At 40.0% G+C, this 18,759-nt stretch overlaps 1 protein-coding gene across 3 annotated transcripts in view; it reads left to right on the top strand.

Annotated features, from left to right (window-relative positions):
- Positions 1-18,759, top strand: part of COL22A1 (collagen type XXII alpha 1 chain) — a 237,834-nt gene that overhangs the window by 172,174 nt on the left and 46,901 nt on the right. For all 3 annotated transcript variants that reach the window (XM_065627435.1, XM_065627434.1, XM_065627436.1), the window contains 11 exons: positions 986-1,039; positions 1,449-1,484; positions 4,766-4,828; positions 6,020-6,073; positions 7,148-7,189; positions 9,063-9,095; positions 12,428-12,481; positions 13,012-13,065; positions 14,214-14,267; positions 16,310-16,363; positions 17,957-18,010. In XM_065627435.1, the coding sequence (XP_065483507.1) occupies positions 986-1,039; positions 1,449-1,484; positions 4,766-4,828; positions 6,020-6,073; positions 7,148-7,189; positions 9,063-9,095; positions 12,428-12,481; positions 13,012-13,065; positions 14,214-14,267; positions 16,310-16,363; positions 17,957-18,010 (552 nt within the window). The remainder of the gene's footprint in view (positions 1-985; positions 1,040-1,448; positions 1,485-4,765; positions 4,829-6,019; positions 6,074-7,147; positions 7,190-9,062; positions 9,096-12,427; positions 12,482-13,011; positions 13,066-14,213; positions 14,268-16,309; positions 16,364-17,956; positions 18,011-18,759) is intronic.

Below are 18,759 nucleotides of genomic sequence, written 5' to 3'. Positions count from 1 at the left end.
GTTCTTCATTATTTACTACTCCGTATGCCCCATTTGAAAGCTTCTGCAAATGGCAGATTGGGAAGAGTTGTCTCCTCTGCTGTGTCCACAGTGGGAGACGGGAGACAGAAGATTTAGAGGTAGGAGACACTCTGGCTGAGTTGCCATCACTATGTAAATAAGAAACAAAGTGCCGTATTTTGGCCATGAAAGCCAAGCTAGGCTTTGAGGATCACAGAATCTAAGGATCCTCATTTGAAAAGAAGGAAGCTTCATTAGATCTCACCATAACAGCTAGAACTATCTCCATATCTTAATCCAATGATGGATATGTATTAGAACCAGAACCAATATATTCACTATTAGGTACTACTACTATTCAATTTGAAACAATATCCATGGTAGTCACCAAAACCACAAAGATCTATTGTTTTCCAGAGGGATTTATTAAACATTTTTTTCCTGTGTTCCACATCCCCAAATCAGTCTTATGAGACTCTTTCCTTGAAAAATCACAGGATCAATGAGTGGTGACATTGGAATAAGGATAACAGCTCTTAAGCATTTACTGCCATGGATTTTATTGGCAATGGTCTTCTTGCCTCTGATACTTGAGCACTGTGACTCCTACTTGTTCCAGTAACTCACTTTATTTATACTTGCCTCTCACCTGAGTGCACTGAGTACTTCATCCCAGGTCTAGCAGAGTCCCCAGCTTCCATTTATTAATTAATAAATGTGAGGAATTTGGAGCCTATAAGGAATTTCTGAGGCTAAATAAATCGTTGGACCTTACCCACAGCCCCTTGTAGTATCTACTGCACTTCCCAGCTATGTAGATGTGTTTACAAACATACTAGAATGGAAAAATATTCCGGGAAACATATCCTCACATGGCTCCTTTTACGTCCTCAGGCTGATACTGGAGATCTGAGTCAAAAATATTCCTCACAGTTACCTGCTTCATTACCAGAGAAGTTTGTATATTAACTTGTGTTCCCTGCAGGGCGAACAAGGAGAAAAGGGTGAGGAAGGCTTTCCTGGAAAAGCTGGCCCTAAGGTAAGGAGTTCTATCTCATAATTGCTATAGCCATTGATACAATGAAGGTCTGATTTTGGAAGGTCTTACACTGAAGTCAGGAGATTAAGAATCCTCTGAAGTTAGAGGCATAAGATGAGCAGATGTGGCTCAGTGTCTTTCACAGTTCATGGTGTTCCAAAATAATAACAAGCCCTGTTTGATACTCCTCTTTCAAGTCTACATGGTTAGGGAGATTTGACCTGGCCCTTGTGTTGGCTTCTCGTGGGCTGGGTTCCCAAGCCATCAGGAAGGCAATTTCAGTGCCATATGAGAAGCAGGTAGAAGAGCATGCGCCAGGACCATAGGGGACACTCTTTACTAATGAGAAAGTGTTCTTACAAAAGGGTCAGGCCCTTGCAATATTAAAGCCCTGCTTTTGTTTTTCCAGGGTGAACCAGGGAGCCGTGGCCAACGTGGTGAGCAGGTGAGCAGGAAAGGCCTACCTGACAGTGTGATATAAAGTGACCACATGCAATAATGAAGCCATTTGCCAGTAACAAGGTCTGTGCATGTTGTTTGCATCTGCAATTGAAGATACAACAGATGAGTGGATGGGACTCATGGTTAGACAGTCATGCAAAAATTCCGGAACAAAAATATGTTAAAGCCAACTTTTCATCCTGGAAAATTCAATCATCTTGTTACTGTGCATAGGGAAGAAAAGGCAGGCAGGGTGGCTTAAGTGTGCTTGTTTTCCCTCACACCTCGTATTAACTCAGGCTGCTGGTTCTAGAAGATGAGGAACTTATGACTATCTGATGCAAGGGGTGATGCTGTCATTTCTAGGTTGTAAATGCTTGCTAGAAAATAACCCCAGATGATTGTTAGAAGTTACACAGTTATCTTAGTCTTTTTGCACTGGGATTTGGGTTTCAGAAGGCAAATGCTGAACTCAGTGAAGTGTCCTGTGATTTCCTAAAGCACACAGATCTCTAAAGCCCAGTCAGGACCACTAACCATAGTTGTTAACATTGTCATTCACATGTCAACTTTCAACTGTAGTGCGAAAATCTGTAGAAACAAATCTGCGTGAGACAGAGTCTCGTATTTTTGGCATACATCTTCAGATTTTGGGACACAGGTATATGCCAGCAATGGAGGAATCTCTCAGCCTCAGTCTTCTCTTATTCCCATGAGTCTCAGTCCAGTCTTCTTCTGTAACAATGAAATGGGAGAATGGTCATGACCTCTGCTCCCATGTTGTCTTATTCAATAAAGCAGAATATGCATCACCTATGCCACAAATTGGACTTAGAGAGAGTAAGGGAAGAAGTTGTCCATAAGGAATCTCATATAGCAGCTTTCCATAACCTGTGGCAGTGTCTCCATAAGCATTAACTTTTAGGAATTGCTGACCATTTTTCCTATTTATTAGGCTGCTGCCATTATCTACCCTTTGAAGGGACAAGGTTCTGAGTCCGAGGCACAAAGTGAGATTTATTGGGATAAGGCACTTATTAAGTGGATAACAATTCCATGACCCCGCAAGTGGTGACTATTCTGCTTCTATTCCAAAATTCGTTATAATCTACCTAAGAGGTATCACTCAGTTCTCAGCAAAGTGTTCTTACCTGGTGTCCCAAGTAAGGAGACATTACCAAGGTTCATGACAGCTATTCCTCGGGGGCATTTGCATCGGCCTCTTGAGATTGTTTCTCTACCCTTCCTCAGTGGTTCCTGTCACCCAGCGGTGTCATTTTGCAATTGCTGGGCAAACAAACTCCCAGGCTTGCAATTGCCGGGCAAACTGGGGCTCAGTGCAAGGAAGGGTCAGATCCCCGACCAAAGCACTGCCACTTGGTCTGGATCATCTCCCCACACAAGGCTGTTTTGAATTCTAATACCACCTTCCAAAACATTTGCTTCACTCTCCACAGCAGGGTGTTCTCCACCCATTTCATACATGCTCCGTTTTCTGTCACCTCAGTCATAAATTAAAATGTTGAATAGTGCAGACCCTTAGAGGACTTCATATATCCTTTGTTTTTGACAAGAAATAGCTAGTAACAAGTACGTGAATGTAGTTTCTTCCATCAGTTGTGCACCATTCTCCAGAGACCCTTCTACACCATATTTCTGTAGTTTGCTAATGAAAGCGTCACGCTGGCCTGTGTCGAATGTTTTATTAATGTCAAGAGACATCACAAAAATGTTTCCTTCTTCTCTGCTTAGTTATGGTGTCAAGGGAGGGAACTGGATGTATTTGACATGATTAGCGTTCAACAAATCCACATTAGTTGTTTTGTATTGTCTTTCTGTCCTTGAGCTCATACAAACTCCTTGACATTTTGCTTCAGTACCTTCCAGAGGCCAAAATCACACCACATTTTTATTTCTCCTCCAAATTGACCTTTTTTCTTCTTTAATGTTAGGTCGTCTTTTTGCTCTCATGATCTCTGGGATCTCATAGTCAGCCAGGATACTGCAGTGGCTCTCATAAAGCACCACTCTCTCTTCACCAAATGTCAATTTCTTCAGAATTCTCCAAACATCACCCTAATGCTCCTAATAATACTTAGTCACCAAAACATCTTGTTCCACACCTACTTTCTTCTGCAGACTTGTTGTATCTATATCACGATAATGTTTTGACTCTTCCTGTACTTCAGAGATAGTCTCCTTAAAGCAGAGATTACATTTTCTCAGTTTTGTATTTGTACATCACTTCGTGCATTTGGGTGATGTCCATGACTGAGATCCTTTGTGATATTGCACTACAAATGCAGATAGCAGAATAGTTTTAAATAGGATGACAAATTGGGTCAACCTGGAGCTAAATTTGAGATTACTCAATATATTTAGAACAAGGCACATGACACAGAGATCATAATTACTCCAATAGCAACTGTTATAAAGCAGAAACTCAAAGGTGAGGTTCAAACAGAAAGAAATCCAAACGTCCACTGGTGCATCCAGAAAATTCCAGATACGCTTATCAGGTAATATTCATACCATTCAGATAATACAGTGCAGTTTTTGCGTTTCCAGACTACACCAGATCATTAAAAATGAAAAGTAGGATTTAATTTTTTTAACTGCTTTTATTTCCTCCTAATTTCCATCATGCCAGTTACCAGAGTAATAGCAAAAAAACAAACAAAAAAGAAAAAAAACAAACAAAAAAAATCAAAAAACAAACCAACCAACCAAAAAACCTGAAACAAACAAACAAAAAACCCCAAAGCAAAAAAGCAGCAACTAAACCAATCAAAACAAAAAAAAAGACCCAGCAGGGCTTAGCTGCTGTTTTCAATAATGATTTTCCAGTTTTACAAACCAAATGAATTATTTGATAATCAAACTAACACCATTCTCTCTCAGCAAACTACTACTATATTCAATTCTATGAAAAAAACTGGGGCAGGCTCCAGCCTACAGCATAGATCATGTGTATCATAGTGTCATTACATATCAAGAAGAAACCATCTGCAGTCATTATGAGTTCCGTACAACTCGCAATCTTAATATCAGACATGTGAAGAGATAGACAGCTAAATCAAGGTTTCGTCCTTCCTAGCTGGCTAGATTAACCTACCCTGAGGAGCAGACTTGATGCATTTTTGAATAACATGAGTGAAAGAAGAGTTTGGATCACCATTCTGCCGTTTCATTTTTAATTATATTTGAGAATAATGGGTTTTATTAATACAATCCATGCTTGATGCCTCTTCCTAGATTTCACACACTTCTTTGTCTTACTTTCAGGGTGAAGCAGGTCTTCCTGGTCCTCAGGGTTTACCTGGGTTAAGAGGAGAAAAAGGAGACCAGGTGAGTGACTTTGAGCCATAGCTTGATTTTTTTTTCCTTGGCCATTTGGTGCCAGGAGGACTTATCTTGAGTATCCCTAGATGATGTTCTCTCTTGGTGCGATTGCTGTGGTGAGTGGCTGATTGGCATCCAGCAAGGTCACCAACTATCCATTCCGAAAAAGTATTTTACTGCCTGGTCACTCTTCCTAGTTGCAGAAGAGGTGCTAATGAATGGTGTCTATCCTAAATGCAGCAAGTTATGACTCATGAAGAAGTAGAAGAGGTAAAGTAGTCTTTAGACCTAACTTTCAGATATACCTATCTGACTTAAGAACACTAGCAAAATTAATAACAAGAAAAAATTACAAATCCCCCATGTCACTGAGCCCTGAAGAAGGCTCCAGATGGATGGGTCATTTTCCGATGGACCAACTTCCATCCAAGTCCTGGTGTCTACTGCTTCCCCTGCTAGCTTCAGACCTCCAGACCCATTGACATACCAGGAAATGGTTGGATCAGGGGCCTGAGAGCAAATTTAGTCGTGTAAATGGGGCTTGTACTCCTGATAACTGACTTCATGCTTGAACGTGGGCAAGAAGTATCTAAAATCAACTGAGGTCTTACTGTTCAGTTTGCTATATTATATGTACAGTAGAGCATCGGATATAGAATATATTAGCTATGTAAAATCATAGAAATGTAGGTCAGATAGGTCCTGTTTGAATGAAAGATCAATACATTTTGCATATGCACTTTGAGGAGTATTCATGTCATCCTTGTTAAACATCTCCCATTCAGATGACCAGGTTACCTGGGCAAAATAGAGAGGCAGGCACCAGATGATTCAGAAATCTTTAACATAAACAAAACTGGTAGTATGAATGTCCACTTTGGGTCTCAACTCCTGTTCTGGTGTCTCTCTCATCCAACTAGAAAAAATCTGTTTTTTATAACTGCATCAGGCTATAGGATCTCCTATATGCAAGTTGATTTAGGATTGGTGCTTTCCATTCCATGAACTTAATTGCTGTTTTTTGGCTTTTGAAAATAGTGTGGATTTTATGAAGCCATCTCCAAAATGTTACATTTTTAATTGCTTGCATTACATCTTGGAGTACAGGTAAGATCAGCTGAAAGTATAGAATAGTCTAGTGAGACTGAAAACAAATCAAAACATGCATATTTCCTGCTTTCTTTTTCCTGCTTTTAGGGAGAAAAAGGAAAAGATGGTCTTCCAGGATTGAAAGGTGAAAGAGGAGAAAAGGTGAGTATTAAATGAACATTCTTTTCCTTAGATAAGAGAAGAAAAGAAACAAAGGCACAGAGACAAGAGATAGATGAGAATACCTGAGAAGATTAGAAACATTAGAAATCTGTTAGCTGAGGCTTACTAAGGAGCAGCAGAGAAAGCTGCATGTGGGATAGAGATAACCATTTCTTGAGCAATGCAAGAAATAGTAAGCAGTTGCTGAAATCTAAGGACAGCTTTTTAAATTTAAATAAACTTTTATTTGTTTTAAAATTGTCTAATCAAAATGAGCCTGGAATTAAATTTGAAATGTTTTTTCTTTGCCTGTCTGTGATGTTCTGGAACAATAATTTAAGGAATGGTCTGGGCTTCTGCCATCATAATACTATTAATTTTAGTGAAAATGAGAGAACTAGACAAGGGTGATATCCACCAAAATTTACGTTCAACCACTGTGACCATGAAGATGAAGAAAAAGCACTGACCTTGCAGACGCCTATGGTTGTATAGTCAAAAATTTGCCCTCATTATAGTAACAATAGACATCATGGAGTGGGTACCGCTTTGTTCTTTTTCCTAGGATACATTGGCCCTCAGTTTATCCGTGACTTTCACCATCTATGGAAGGCAAGAACTGGATTTAGAAAATTATATTTTTTATTAAAAACAGATTTTTTTTTTTTTCCATCCACAAAAGAAGCTCAGGTATAACGTATTTTTCGATGAAGAATTTTGGTCAACTTTAACTTAAAATGTAAATTAAACTCCATGTCACTCCTACACTGGTTGGGGTGACAGTAGAAATTCATTGATCTGTGAAGTCAGATCAACGTTGAAATCATAAGGTGATAAAGATGAAAAAGTGAGAAATCTGTATGCAACAAAGCGAGGATAGCAGGATTTTAGGCCAGAGCAGTGGGGTAAATTCCACCCATCAGAGAAGTGCTACGGGATTTTCAATGTCACTGAGCTGACAGGTTGTCATTGGGTTACATCTTGACTGGTAATGCCGCATCTTCTTGCTGATAATGTTGAGTTTTATTTGGGCGTCTTTTTATATCCTTAGTTATATTTTTCTCCTCTCTCTAGGGTGACACGGGTTCCCCTGGACCACCAGGCTTACCTGGAACAGTAAGTAATTTGTGTTCTGTGCTGTAACAATATTTAAGGCATCATCACGCTTAATCCACACTAACTCCTCAGAAACAAAGCTTTTCAAAATCGCTACCTCTCTGCAGAAACTTTAGGACTCATTTACTCTGAGATTATATCTCTTTGCTTCAGAAAAGCAATATCAAGGTATATTTGGTCTTTTTATTTTGGGAGGAGGTTGTGCCCTCCTCTGCCTCTTTGTAAACATTTTTATATGCCCTTGCCTTGTGGTAGCACTTAAATTGAATTTATGATTTGTTTAGCAACTGTGAGATCTCTCTGAAGAAGGTCATGGCTGAAAATGAGGAGTCTGTTCATACAGAATTTCCAGGGTGAACTTGATTTTTCCAGCTGAGATCTCAGGATAAGACCGGCTCTAAACCGATACCAGTGAACAACAGCTCATCTTCTTGTGAAAAAAAATTGACCTTCTTCCAGGAAGACCAGAGGGTTCCACTTCTCATTGACATGAACTTACAGGGTGGAGGATTCAGCTTCAGCAATGCTGTAGCCTCCCAGAGCCTCCATCACATAGAGTTCCATGCTGTGTTTTAAGCCCAGAAAGACCCTCTCATCCCAGAGTTCATGCTGGGTTCAGCACTGGATCCAACACACAAACCAGCATACATGATTGCATATATCCTTTCTGCTAATTTAAAAAAAAAAAAAAAAAGAAAAAGAAAAAAAAGAAGAAAACAATAATTTATCCTTTTAAAAATGAGCCTGCAAAATTACATTTGGGAGCATGAACATAATTACAGCAAAGTTCACTACAGGCAATTCAACCAGCATCCACTGAATGTAAATAAATAAACTGCACAGAATCTTAGTAAGCAGCTTGGAGTAAGCACTAGGAACAGGCCTGTCATTGCAACAGGAGGGCTGATCCCAGTCACAGATCCTCCAAAAAATGGCAGATACCCACTTTTCATCTTTGCTCACCACCTCTGGTTACAGCTGCCACAGTCACGTTACGGAGAAAATTCGATTCAAGGTCTGTTGTTGAAAATCAAGTGCCTAAAGACCTTCATGCAGCAATGGAAGAGGTGTTATAATTTATTCCATGACATTATTTGGACCTCTCTATTCTGTACCAAAGGGTGCTTCATGTTATCGAGTAGGGAAGGCTCCATGTGTATGACCCAGTCACAACACCAAGAATAAATCTGTCTTAGTAAAGGCGGAAAAGGCAGCTTACAAACACAGTACAACACAGCTAGATAGAGAGAAAATAAACCCAACCGCTCAAGTTTCATGTGATTGCAGGAAGAAATAATTTCTGTTTCAGCTGTAAAAGTAAGTGATGATTTTGTCATACCCTCATTTCATCAAGGACTAAATTTTTCTCCCTAATTTTATCAGTTTTGATAAAAGATACTGCTTCTCTCTACAAAACTTTATCATTTTTTCGTAGCTAGTCCTTCAGGATGGCTATGTGATCCCTAAGACAACCATGTTGAGATGTAAATGTCTTGTACATGGTGCAAAGCAGAGAGAGAACACACCAAGTTCAGCCACGGAACCAGGAAATTTAATACTACTAAAGATGGCTCCAAGTGGAAAAGTGAGCTGGAGATTGCTAACAGTAAACTTGCTTACAAGGTTAAAGATTGATTTTTCATAGCAATGGGATGTACGGGATGTTTTTGAGTTTATTTGAAATACTGTAGAAAATGTCTGATACCTGTGAGCTTGTTTCCAAACAGCCAGATGTTACAATAAGCTGCTCATTTATAAACCTACTGATGAATATATGGAATGTGTAATCTGTAATGACAAGGAGAATACATTAGTTAGTGCATTTCAAGGAAAATAGGCAGCACTTCTTTTAACATTCTGGTTTATCTTCCAGACAGCCTTCTTCACTCCGCACCCCAGGATTCCTGTAAGTTAAACCTCTAATAAACATGGCCTCTGCCTTATTGCCTTTTGTATCTGATAGACACATGGCATCTTAGTATTTTCCATGTTATTTAAATGCTTTCAGTAAATAACTTAAGTCTGGTTCTGGGCAACTTCACCACTGTAAACAGCCATGATGAAAAGTCCACAGCTGTCCTGGTATCAGCAGCACCCAAAACAACTGTGGCTGGGACACAGCTGTATGCTCTCCCAGCCTCTTAAGTGAAATTTAAAATGAAATTTTATTTCCCACTTGCAGCGCATAGTGGAAAATATTAGTACCTGGCATTACATAGGATCACACCATTAGTGTGTGAGTAAGCTTGTTAAGGAGCAGGAGGCTTTACGGTGTGTGTCAATGGCAGAGGTAGGCTGTAAAAGTGCCATTAGAAAAAAAAGTACATATGCCAGGTTCCTTCAGAGGCTGAGGAAAGAAGTAGGAATATGAGGGTAATACTGGAAACAGAGACAAGATTTATTTGGTTCACTTTTCCCCTGGCTCATAGTTTGCTAATATATAATATATACTAAGGAAATATGCAGAATGATGACATCTTATGTTGTCTTTGTATTCCACAGACACAGAAGGACTTCTCTCTATCTTTGAGCATGTTACTTTTGTAAATGAGTCTGTAAAAAACAAAAGGCTTGAAGTGTGTTGGCAGGTCAGGTGTCTGGGATTTCTCCATGTGCCAGATGAATGTGATGTTACTTACTGTAGCACAGGTCTGCACATAGTGTTACAAGCTTTGGGAGGAGAAGGGAAGTAAAGAGTTACCTTTGGTTTACAGGTCTACAAATGAAGGTGTCAGAAGGTGGTGATAAACCTTAGGAGAGTGTCATGTGTTGTGTTATAGAGGATGCAGGACCAGCAGGGTGCTGAAATTTGTCACGTACTTTCCGAAAGACAGTACTTGCCATTGCTTTCTATGACTATATGGTGTACAGTAACAGGGAGCAACTCACACAAGCAGAGACACAAAACGAAGCCTGAATAGAAGGCAGCAGCACCATTACTCTGTTCACTTACTATCAGTTAAAATCAATCTCATTTAAAACACACTTTGGTAATCGTCAGAAATGGAAAATTTCTGACCAAATGAGTCTGAGCTCCCATTTACCCACCACTGCAGCTCCATTGTGTGTTTTGGGTGCAGCCTGTGCTGTGAGCTCTGCAGAAACTCCCTGATGCAGCAGGGCAGTAGTAAGAGGGGGGTCAGTTCCTTTCATGGGGTGCAGGGAACTTTTTAAATTAATTTTTTCGTGGACATGGGGTGTGTGAGAACCAAAGTAGTTGTCAAGTGTGATGGCTGAAAAGAAGGGGAAAAGCAGCAGCTGGTTCCTCACTTGGCCTTTTATCTCCCACTTCAGCTGGGCACAGCTGAGCCCCCACTGCGTTTTCTCTTCTTTAAGTAGCATGGAAAAGACTAACGCGTTAATTGAGGCTACAGGAGGATGCTGCCGAGAGCAGGTCAAGGAAGCTGTAAGCACTGATCCAGCTCAGGTTGGTGGCAGCTGTTGGCTGTCACCACATCATTTCTGTCCATTGAGCTATAGGAAAGAAGTGGGTGGCAGTGGATTAAGTCCAGCTGCCGGGGGCAGAGGTCTCCGCAATAGGCAGCACTAGCAGGCTGTTAACAGCTTCGGCAGACAGTCGTGGGTTTGGCAAATTTGGAAGGACTTGCAAGCAGATTTGCTGGCGGGTTGAGTTAAGAAATGCTGCCTCTACCCATGTTTGTGCCTATGCAAGGACATTAGGCTGTAATTTTGCCAATTTTGTGTTAACATGCAAGTTAAGTGTCAAGTAAAACCTGGGAGAATGGAGAATATTAAAAAAGCTTCCTCCCTTTGCCTGTTGAGTAACTTCTTCCTTTTTCAGTCTTGTTTTACCTGGTAATATGTGCCTTTATTTCCACTTAGTAACACCATCCCTGCCTCCAGATTTATTGCCATATGTCTGTGTTTTGTTGCTCCACTCTCTCAAAAGTTTTTAGAGCTTGAGATTTCATTAAGCAAAACACCTTCCAGGCACAACCATACAGGGTTGTTGCATAGGACCATTTGCTTAGGAGGTCCTATTATCTTTCTGAAGGCCACTAGATGGCATAAGAGACTACCTGATTAAAAGTTGATCTAACGAGGTGCTACCTGTAGAATAAAATGCCTCCTATTATTTAATGCAGATGATTATATGTATTCATAATGCATAATAAATACAGATATTAAGTAATATTTATGCAGTTACATTTATTTTGTCTGTTAAAGAATCATTTGCAAATGGACTTCGAATTCCCAGGTGTTGCAGAAATGATTGGCAAATAGCTGATGCAAATAAATTCAAGCTGATTTGTCTTGGGCTCTGCATTTTGACTGATCAGTATTCCTTATGTCTGTAGCTTAAATCACTGATGTTCTTACTTTTCCTTGATTGCATAATTGAAACACCTTGTATGATAAATAATGAATAAGTAATGATTGCTGTTGCCTGAATACATATGTTCATATAAATACACCAATATGAGTACTCATGTACTGCCTGGTTTATTCCAGCTATTTCCATAATTGTGTGCTGTTCCTTTTCACTATAGAAAGAGCAGAAATATGGACTTATTGATTATTGTTCTAGAGCTCAGAACAAAGCTGATGAATTTCTGTCTGAAAGCATCTTAAATTTACTGTAAGGAGGAAGAACAGGAATAAATTAATCCTATTAGTCAGTGATGGTGCATGAAATAATGTACTGACATTGCAGGAGGGAGGGGAAGTTGCATGGAGGTATGGAGATGTTAACAGAGGTAGAGATCAGGAAGAGCTGCTCAGTACATATCACTGAAGGTGCTGAGATGAAATTCTGAACACTCCTCTCTTATAAATGTAACTGGAATTGTCTGCACGTGCGATAATTTCCTCAGTTGTAGGGTGACTTTAGGTCTGTGGTCCTACAAAGAGGCAGTGCAGTGGTGCTGGCATTTTTGCTCTTGGTCATATCATCTGAGCTTTGGAGCTGAATTCATCAAATTTTTGAATGATAAATCCTTTAGCTGCTGTTCTCTATGAAGAAAATCTGTTCATTTTTAAAACTGAACATTTTTGCAATTATTATCATAACAGTCCAAGAAGTCTACACAAAGATCTCCAAATCTTAGTGTGTGATATTATAGTTTTGATTCATTGACCTTAAAATCCTTTGAGGAAGCTATTCTACATGAGAAATGGATATCTGATTGAAAGAACCCTCTTAGAAAACAGGACTGGCGTGACACGCAGCCACGGAAATAGCTTTTATTTCTCTCTTTGTTTGTTGTTGTTCTTCAGGGTGAACCTGGACCAAAAGGGGAGAAAGGAGATCAAGGAACAAGCGGAGAACCTGTAAGCACAGCCAAGTGTTGCTTCAGTTGTTTTGAACTTTAGCAGGGACAGGACATGAGAGCTGCGTGTTTTGGAGGGAGAAGGTGGGACAAGACCCTTCTGCAGCTGGGATGCTTCTCTCATCAGAAATGGCCACAGTGGTGCTTGGCTTTATAGTGACTGTAGAGGAAGCTGAATGACTACATGAATTTAAGCAATTAATTAATAGCTCTGGGCCTTAGTGGCTGAACAGAGGACTACGGAGTTTGCTAGACAGAACACAGCTGACAATGAGGTTGTACCTGGTTTATTAAGGGCTTTTGAAGTCATGTGGCCCAGATAAATTGCAAATTGGGCTACTCCATTTGTATTCTGGACTGCTCTTGTTCTGGATAGAGCCCCTAGGAAAGACAGAGTCCTGTGCAGTCACAGCCCCTGTGAAAAACACCCTTTTGTATCTCAGTGGGAGGAAGGAGAAACATCTCCTTCTACTCAAGAGAAGAAAGGAGCAGTTTTCTTCAGCTCCTTCACATCTCCCTCTGTTTTTTCAGGGATTACCTGGGGTCCCAGGTGAACAAGGTGTCCCAGGACCTGCAGGAGTACAGGTAAGAGGGCCCAGCCTTGAAGAAAATTTTTGGCATGACCAGAGAGTGGTGTTTTCAAGGTCTATATCACTGTAAATAATTCTTCCCCTATACAGCAACAGCCCATTTCCCTGTCTTCATTGTTGTAAGTCCAGGGGTTTCTGCAGATGTATTTATTTATACTGGACATCAGGAAAACATGAGAAAAATTACAGCAGAAACACGGTATCTCTGTAGCATGATCAGTGTTGTCTGAGAGGCTTCTTCCAACTTCATGATCCTTCAGGAGGGCATCTTGTACTGATGTCACTAAACCACAAGTCTCACGGATAAGTTATGGCAGCACTTTGGCAAAACATGGCAAAGCATTCAGATTCAGCCTCAGTCCTTTTGACTTTGAATGCACTATGGCTCACATAAAATGGTTTTATAGTCTCAATTATCTTCTGAAAATTTCTTGGCTCGCATGTATTATTTACAGTCATGACCAAGGTACGTTTTCATGTCAACATGGGAGGATGTTCACCCTGCCATCATCTGTGCTGTGCCCAAGCTATTACTTGGGCATCAACAGTTTAAACGGTTTAGCCGCAGTTTTAGCATTATGAAAAAAATAGTAATAACATGCAACTTTTAAGTAACATCTGCTAAATGGGGAACTATCCAGTGAGTAGACCTTGTCCTGCCAAAATCCTTCAGAAAGGGCTACATGGTATGTAGGACTGGGACTAACCCTCTGCACTATGATTTGTTTTGACCATTTCTAGATGACTGCTGTTCACATTTGAGAACTGCAGGCAAAACTTCCTCTGTGCAGGGAGACCATCAGAGTTGAGCTGAAAATGAAGTAACTGGTAGGGCTGAGGATAGGAAGGAATTTTCACCCAGATTAATGCCTGCAACTTTCAGCATCTTCTGTCAAGAAACAACCTCTGAGCTGATCAGTCATTAGTAATTCTTCTTATGTCTCTGGGGTTTATTTTGATATTTCATTTTCTCACTGCACAGAGAACCGGGAGCCATTTCCTCAGCCGTTAAACTGCTCTGTGACTTGACTAACGAAGGCCCTTGCCCAGTGTGCATGTTCAGGCATCTTGAAGTCTTTTTGTCTGGCAGGCAGTCCTGTCCCATCTCTAATCAGCTGGTATCTCTCTTTTTTTTCTGCACAGGGCACAAAGGGACAGAAAGGAGCCCAAGGCGAAGCTGGAGCCCCTGGAAAGCCTGTGAGTAACTGCTTCCCTTGCAGCATTTTTCCCTGAAGGGACTCTGAATTCAATGCCTTGCAGATTCACAATCCCAGGCTGCTGGGGCTTGGGGCATATCCTAAACTGCAGCTGGAAGAGTTGCTGCTTGTGGGCAAACAGGGACAGCTGCATCATAGAGATCGATGCCCTAGTCAGCCCACTCTAAATTGTGCATCTTTTGCTGGCCAAGTCTCTCGTTCTCTAACAAAATTCCCTCTTTTCTGGGTGAGATGCAGGCAGAGCTTGTTACTGCACTGCGATATCAGCCAAGCCCGGGCAGCCAGCTGGTGCAGGGAGCTCGCTTCTCATCAGCAACCTCAGTTAGTTTTTGATCATCGTTGGTTTTAGGCTTCTTAGTCAATTCTGATGTCTTTAATACAGGCTCATCACCAGAGGAATTGTCACATATCACTTTTTTGAGGCATGTGTTGTAGGGAGGGCTGCTATTGTCTGACTGTGTGCTAAAGAACAGCAAAGGATTCAAGTCCAAATTTATTATTGTGAGAGCACATAAGCCCTTCATGGCTGAATCAAAGGCCACGTACTTTCTCTGCAAGCAGAGAAGGAAGACTGAAGAATTATTTGAAATAACGATTGAGAGAAAGGATGTTTATATCTGGGAGAAGGAGGGAATAGGAAATCCAAATTAAGCATCCTAGTAGCTGAAATTTCTTCTTCCACCTTTGTGTTCATGGTTTTCCTTCTTGGGCTTGTGCTTAGATGTTGTTCCTAGCAGTGCTTTGACCTAAACTCTGATCTGCCTGTCCCCAGCTCTCTTTCACTCTTGGCTGAAGGACTCCTCAATCTTTTGGGGAAGAAAAAGAAAAAAAAAAAAAAAGTTAGGAAACATCCCCCTTCCACGAAACTCACCATTGGTTTTATTTCTTTGTATAGCCTGGTGGCTTAGAGGATGTTAATGATATGGAAATGCAGCCATACGCTGGCACCTTTTTTTTTTTCCATCATTTCACAGACTGCCACTGCTCCAAATGTTTCTATTGGCTCGTAGACCAGTGACTGTAAATAACACAGAAATGAGGAAACCTTTAATTCCATTTTAGTGAGCCAAAGGCAACAGATAGACATTCACTTTGTGAAGAGCTGTGCTTTGGAAGATTTTCATCATCTCCCAACTGTTTGCATTGTCCTTCTGCAAGATATTACTGCCCAGCACTTCCAGTAGAAGGGATTTCTCTGTACTCTGCTCCAAGTTAGATAGATTGTTTCAGTCTGCTGATGCAGATGTTTTTAGAGTCTGGCTGATTTAGCCCTAAATGGATTAGGCATGCTAAAAGAAATCCTTTTTGTTGCAAAGCTCTGATGACAAGTGAACCATGGCCAGTGACGAGCAACTCCAGAGGTAGCAACTTCAACCTGATATGGTCAAGTATAAAGGAATATGCCTAAATACAGCCTGGTAACCTAAACCATACATGTCTACGGGGACATAAATCCCCAAATATATGTCCTCTCATATCCCCCATGCATTTTTGGGGACACACATGGGCTTTTCCACCCTAAAAAGCTTTCACTTGCAGACAGAAAAGACCTGCAATTCAGAACTATAACACTCTGAATGCTATGTGTTGTTCATCTATTTAGCGCAAATGAGTGTTTTCAGGTTTTGTTCCCCAGAGTAGAGAAAGATAGAATTGTCAACAAAGCATATTTTGTTGACCTAGATATTTATTTTATGGTAAATCAATTTATTTTATGATATATTTATTTTATGATAAATCTTTTGATGTTTCAGGCCTAGACTTTTCTTCCTATATCTCAGCTAGATTTAGGATTTATTTTGATGGAAGTAAATTTAAGCTCCCAAAGAGAGTCTTCATTCATTTTGTATTGTTTCATGCTTCTTTTCACAACAAAGTGTTTCACAAAAATGCTATTTTTTGCTTTGTGCTTATACAACACTGTGTCTGATACAAACTCCAGCCTCACTTGGAACATCGTGTTCCTATGGTGGTACAAGTTGTGAAATGCATATGCACACACTGTTCATTTTCTTAAAACAGGGTGTGACTGGACCAGCAGGGCCTCCAGGTTCAAGAGGCTTGCCAGGAAATGTGGTATGTGTGCACCAGTGGATTTGTTTTCCTATCTGTGTCCTGATTTCTTTAATATGTTTAGCTTTCCCTTCCACAGGGTTTGCTGTCAGGTTCAAGAGCCTGTGTTTCATTACACTTTTTTAATGGTTGAATTTAAATATCTGGAAGGACCTGGAAATGGTGTATCCATGAAGCATATTCTCACATTCATTTGTAGCAAGAGAGAGGCATGGAGTTGCTTCATTCCTTACCAAATTGTCAAAAGCAATTTTTACTGCCAGCTCTTCAAGAGGAAAATTGCGATGTTTATTGTCTCTCTGGTTTTATTTCCTTTGCCTCATTCTCATTTGTCATTTCCTTTTGAAAACATGACTTCTTGATATAAAAATCCCATGGTATTCTCCCATTTTTATTATGGAAGAATGTAAGTATTTGATCCTACAATCAGAGCTTTGAAAGCAATACAGTGTCCTTCTTGCCTTGGTAGATGTTCATCACCATTAATAAGTTGTGCATGATAGAGCTTTTCATGTCTGTAAAAAAGTCTTTGGACTAACTCTGCTCCCTGCTCCACCACTGTAATTTTCTTCTAGTGCCTGGATTTTAGCTGGGTTTACCCTGAATGGAGTGAAAAACAGCAGATAGATCCCATGTTATAATGTATTCAGACATAGCGTTTTAGCACAGAGGGCTCATTAAGGCAGAGTTTATTACCTGGGCAATCTAAGAAATCTTAAATTGTCTTTCTACTAATTGTTAAGATACATTTATTTTAATTGTATTAATATAGCAATTTAATTTCAAACTGAAAGTTATATTGAAAATTAAGACCTTTTCCAATTTCATATCCTTTAAGCAAACTTCTATGCCAGTAATACCAATATATTATCTATAAAAGTTAATATAGTTGGAAATAATTTTTATTGGTGTAAAAAGGAAAATAATTATTGCAGCCACCCTGTGAAGAGGTCAATCCAATCTTACTGGTGCTAAGACATCATTTCACATCTTAAAATGGAATGCCACTTCATAATGTGTTTTGGTGAATTAGGAAATTACAGCATTTAATTTGGAGCTCTAAATCATATATATTTTGACAAGGAACCCTTTGAGATATGCCAAGACATGAAAATGATTGAAAACTGAGACAGAGGGTAAGATCAACATAGCTATGCTTTCCAAAGTATAGCTTTGGAGAGCAGTAGCCATAAAAAAAAAAGTTTATGAGACTTTTGGATTCTCTGATACAGAGATGATGATTTGAGGGTCTGTTGGTAATGGATTAGGAACTGCTGATGATTTCACAGAACAAATAGAATAGTTATTGGTAGAGAGAGAATGCACACATCTGAGATTAACTCAATTTTTGCTTTTGTTGTTCAGCTTTTTTTTATATTGAAAAAAAAAAATAAAGCCAAACCAACTCCTTTAAGCACTTGGTACACAACTCTTCTGTGGTGTTCTCTGGATTACGGGTTGTCTGTACTGGGAAATTTAAAAGTGATACGAACCCTTGAGATAGACTGTACTGAAGCCACTGGTCTATCCATTTGCTTCAGGATCAAATACTGCCTAAAAACAAAGTTTTAAGCTTTAAAGTTCTTTTCTCTCCAGGGTGTGCCTGGAGGCCCTGGACTACCAGGAAAGGAGGGCGAAAAAGGGGAAAAGGTGAGTTTCTTCTTTCATCGATTATTTTTTTTTTTCTTCTTGGGCATTTTAAGTAACCTGGGGCAGAAAGAGTCTGAACTGGGAAATGATTTCATAGGTTTGTGGGTGGTTAAGACACATGGGCTCATTAGATCATCTTGTCTGACCTCTCCCATTACACCTGCTGTAAGGTTTTCACCCTGTTATGGCTTTATAATTTACCTAAGACAATCACTGAGATACAACTGGATACAGGGAAGTCACTGCAATGATCATTTTCTACTGTCCTCACTGCCTGATGAGAGCAGGGCTTTGGTGTTTTAAGTTGTTGACTTACTGTAAATCTGTTGACTACTGTTGACTACTGTAAATCCAGAACTGGAAGAAAAACTGGCTTTCATGGCTAGGAAACTGAGATTTCTGCTTTCCTGATAATCTGTTGTAATTGGACCATTAGTTCAGCTTTCCAGTGCATTCTCGCTTACCTTTTGCCTGCCTTGCCTGACTGTTATGTCTCATCTCATAGCTAGGCTGTGAGCTCTCTGAGGTCAAGGGTTTGTATAATAATTTGCTCATGCATTGCACAGTGCCCAGCATGCTGGAATGCTGATCTTTGCTTGCTGGAGTAGACCCTTCTGTCAAATCATCTTCGAGATTACTGAGATCTACCTCAGGGTCTTACGTCGACCAAGGGATCTCTCATATAGCTGGTTCCCAAAACATTTCAAAGTCTCATTTTACTTTCCTTAAGGAAGGTAAATTATAAATAC

The sequence above is a fragment of the Caloenas nicobarica genome, chromosome 2 (assembly GCF_036013445.1).
Source record: "Caloenas nicobarica isolate bCalNic1 chromosome 2, bCalNic1.hap1, whole genome shotgun sequence".
NCBI lineage: Eukaryota > Metazoa > Chordata > Aves > Columbiformes > Columbidae > Caloenas > Caloenas nicobarica.
Note: the sequence above shows the minus strand (reverse complement) of the source record. Positions and strands in the feature narration are given on the sequence as shown.